Raw genomic sequence first — 4,241 nt, forward strand, 5'->3', positions numbered from 1 at the left:
CAGTCTACTGTCACAGAAGAAAGTAGAAATAATTCACATTTAACAAGCTGCAATCGGAAGATTTTTATTTTAGTTTTATATGAGAAGTTACAATCGATTGTCAGAATAGTTGGCGATTAATTTAGTAGTCGACGACGAATCGATTACTCTTTGCAGCTCTAGTTACGTGCGTGATATGACGTAACTGTAACTGATGTAACTTGTTTGCAGTGACTCTGGTTGAGAGCAGCAGCACCCCCAGCGGGCTGGAACTGGTCAGCTCCTACCAGACCACCAGAGTGGGGGACCCCATGGACCTGGTGGCCCTGGCAACCCAAGTGCAAAGGGTATGGACTTACTGAGATGGGGGGGCCAAAAAGAGCCATACATCTTTCTTTATTTTATAAATACCTTCAACTGGGGGTGGCAGTAGCTCAGTCCATAGGGAGTTGGGTTGGGAACCGGAGGGTCACTGGTTCAAACCCCGTATGGACCCAAAAAGTTGGGAGCGTGGATTGGTGGCTGGAGAGATGCCAGTTCACCTCCTGGGCACTGCCAGGTGCCCTTGAGCAAGGCACCGTACCCCCCCGACCGCTCAGGGCGGTGGTTCAGCTGGCAGCCCACTCACTCTGACATCTCTCCATGTATAGTGCATGTATAGGTCCTGAGCATGTGTGTGTATTTCAGGCCTGTGTGTGAGTACTAACAAAAGTGTGTACACAGAGTGTAGTGCAGTAATTTCCCCATTGGGGACTAATAAACAGGTTATCTTATCTTATCTTATCTTAACTGTTCTATGCTACTACAACTGAGACAAAGACAGTCTTATATGATTGAGTAAATTGATTTTTGGTGTTCCTTTTTTTTTTCAATGGGAGCATCCCAGATTATTATGGGATGGAGTCTAGCGTAGCAGATCAGTCCGCTATACATTAGGAATGCTGTGTTTTAGGTGGCAGGAGTGATAATGTGTTGTTGCATTGTTTTTTGTTCTGGTTTTTAAAATGATTTAATCATTCAGAGAACAAATACAAGATAGTTTTCAATAAAACTGATATAACTCAGAAAAACAGAACAGGATGCAGACTCTACAGCAGTGTTTCTCAAATGTGGGTACGTGCACCTCAAGGGGGACTTTGGAGGACTGCAGGGGGGTACGTTTGCCGCTTTTTGTCACTATTTTCGACTTGTTCTTGCGTTCCTTCCTTTTTTTTGTCAAAGTCTTTTCTTTTCTTTTTCCTCAAAAAACTATTACTACTTTTAAAAAAAAAATGTTGTCACTTTAAAAAAAAGTTTTTGTTACTATTTTCCACCTATTTTAGTACCTTGCTTTACTTTCTTCTTTCTACCGACTTTTTTACGGTTTTTAAATAAGGTTTTTATTGCCTTTTTTCATTAGCATTTAAATGTTTTTCAGTTACATGGCGGTCTGGAAACTATATAAAAACACGATTCAAATGGTGGACGTTAGTGAAGAAAGTTTGAGATGCACCGCTCTACAGGATGATTTTTGTTTCTTCAGCAACCATCATGATTTTCCCAAATGATGTACAGTTTTTTTTGGAATTCTTTTAAATCAGAAGGCTTAAGAAATGGTCCAATGAATAAGGGAAAAGCTCCCTGGGAGAGCATGCCTCCGGAGCCCCCCCCCCCCAGGTTTGGGCGGATCCCAGGGGCCAAATGTTTACAACACCTGGCCCCTGGTTCTGCCCAGTTATGTAAGTCAATACCCTCTGTTACAGACATGACAGTTCTGAAAATACTTTTACTTTGTCATTAGGGAGATGACTTCATTAAAGCCAACGCTTGCAACAAACTGACAGTCATTGCCGACCAGATCAGATACTTACGGGAGCAGGCCAGAAAGGTAAGCCCAAAACACCGGGACACATCGTAGAGACTAAGGCCAGGCTGAGGTGTCGTACCAAATCCTCTAGTAGGAATCGGCTCTCGATGCTCACCCCTACGTGTGTGTGGGTGTGTGTGTGTGTGTGGGTGTGGTCGAAAACTGTCTGTGCTTCTGGCTAGAACACCTGACTAACTAAAGATTGGTATTTACATAGTTACACACACAATGAGGGGGCTGTTGGTAGAAATATGGTAATGATACACGATTGCTGCATGTGCTCTGTGTTTTTTGATGTATTCTCAGGATGATCGTGTCAGGATGCATGAACCGGGCAGGCTTGAACCATACAAAATTGACTTTTGTGGATTATGATCTGTCAAACAAGACGAGACCCTAAAGTGGTCCTGCTCATGTGATCATAAAGGAGGCAAAAACTCTTGGGTAACGTTCAGATGTGACACGTTATCCTCCTGATATTACAACAGCCTATTCGCAAAAAAGGACCGTAGTGGGAAATACAATACAAATACATTAAGGAAGTACAAAAGAAGACATGTTTTCAGTCCAGTACACACGTTTCTACTCTTTCTAGGTTTTAGAAGATGCTAAAAGAGATGCGGACCTCCACCATGCTGCCTGCAACATCGTGAAGAAACCCGGCAACATGTACTACCTCTACCAGCGGCCATCTACACAGAAATACTTCTCCATCATCTCTCCTAAGGTCTGCACTGTACTGATACCTGCTGATAGAGGGATGTTACTATATAGTCTGTCACCCTGCAGGGACACAAAGTGTAACATTTCAGCATAAGATCCCCTTAGGGAGGGGTCTGCTGGGCGCTCAGACCAAAGATTTGCGAGGAGTCAGAACTTGCAGCTACTTGTAGGCCAGCATGATTCGGGGAAAATATGAATCACAATTATTTTTTAGCTCAGAGTTGATATCATCTCTTCCGTGATTTGTTTTTCTTCATAAAGTGTAATGTTTATTGCACACATGAACCATGACAAGACAAAACACATTTGCAGTACCAAACATAGATGTTTGTTTTGGCACCTATAGCCCATCGCTCATCACCACAAGCCTGTAGACACAGAGGCTTCAATGGAGAGAAGGGAGAGCACCACAGCGCTTTAAAACCTATTTAATACAGTCGTTGTATTAAACTCACAGAAGAAAGTAGTAGTGTTTGATGGCAAGAGTTTGGTAACACAATGTTCTCAATGCTGAGTCCATGTGTAGAGCCCCTGGTGATACTTTGAGTGAAGTTTCATGTTGTGTCGAGTCTTCTTAGGGTTTTAAAACTAGTGATTTTGATATGATCTCTCCCAGTCAAAAGGCCATTTGACCCAAAACGAGAATACGGTGAATCCTAAAAGTGCCGCTTCCGTTCTTAATAAGCTATTAAACGAACGTTTGACTCCGGTACATTTACAAAAAGAGCCTAGGTTGCATTCTAGCGAGGGTTACACTTTAAGACAAAATTATGGTTAATTGAATTGATCAAATTTGAACATGTCTGTCAGTAGCCTGGCTTGTTGATCTTTACATTGTCAGTTAATGTTCTATCCTGGCCTGGAACACACCCATACAGTTTGATGAAGGACTTATTGGACTTTAACTTATCATTGCACTTACAATAACGAGCGTAGCAGCAGCTCCTCCCGCTGCAGAGAGCCGACAGGTTGAAATAGCAGAGAGATCAGAGTAAAAAGACGTAACAGCGTACATTTCTTTCCTCTAATACGGGCACTGGTACGGGTAGGTAGTTGTGGATTCACCTTTTGATATAACACTTCTGACTACGTGCTGCACATCTCACCATAGCATCCTGTCTTTGTCTTCTCCCCTGAAGGAATGGGGCCCAAGTTGCCCTCACACGTTTGTTGGTGCATTCAAACTGCAACACGACATGTCCTGGACTCCCATAGACGAGGTGGAGAAGAGGGACGCAGAGGTGGCCATTATGGACAAACTTCTGAGCCAGCAGGCCGCCTTACCACTTCACACAGAACCCAACTTCATGGGCCTCTCCGATTAACCGACCGCTCAACTGGACTGACATTTTAAAAGGACACATGGTGGATGCTAGCTGTAGTCCTAAGGGACATTTGGACAGTGTTTGGGTTTCATGCACTGACCGTTTTATACATTGCACAATGCATTACTACAAGCTTTTGTCAACATCTGTTGCTGATGTTGACTGTATACAGTTGTAACCTGTTAAAAAAAATGGGCACCACCATCTTGTAATTTTGGTGGAAGGGTTTGTATAGTAGTAATGGGGCGGTGGAGCCGCGGTATGGAATTCCCGCCAATACCCCCGCCTGGCCAATCGTGAGTCGATCACAGCTGTCAATCACTCTGTTTTTCCCAGTGTCAAATAACTGATAAAAACTAAACTCATCA

The 4,241-nt window shown here is 43.3% G+C and overlaps 1 protein-coding gene across 1 annotated transcript in view; it reads left to right on the forward strand.

Annotated features, from left to right (window-relative positions):
- c4h1orf50 (chromosome 4 C1orf50 homolog) overlaps nt 1-3,951 on the forward strand; it is a 4,697-nt gene extending 746 nt beyond the window's left edge. The window contains exons 2-5 of the mRNA XM_034868536.1: nt 211-326; nt 1,760-1,846; nt 2,421-2,552; nt 3,688-3,951. Of these exons, the coding sequence (XP_034724427.1) occupies nt 211-326; nt 1,760-1,846; nt 2,421-2,552; nt 3,688-3,873 (521 nt within the window). The 3' untranslated portion in view covers nt 3,874-3,951. The remainder of the gene's footprint in view (nt 1-210; nt 327-1,759; nt 1,847-2,420; nt 2,553-3,687) is intronic.
- Nucleotides 3,952-4,241: the final 290 nt, after the last annotated feature.

This window comes from Etheostoma cragini, chromosome 4 (assembly GCF_013103735.1).
Source record: "Etheostoma cragini isolate CJK2018 chromosome 4, CSU_Ecrag_1.0, whole genome shotgun sequence".
Taxonomy (NCBI): Eukaryota; Metazoa; Chordata; class Actinopteri; order Perciformes; family Percidae; genus Etheostoma; species Etheostoma cragini.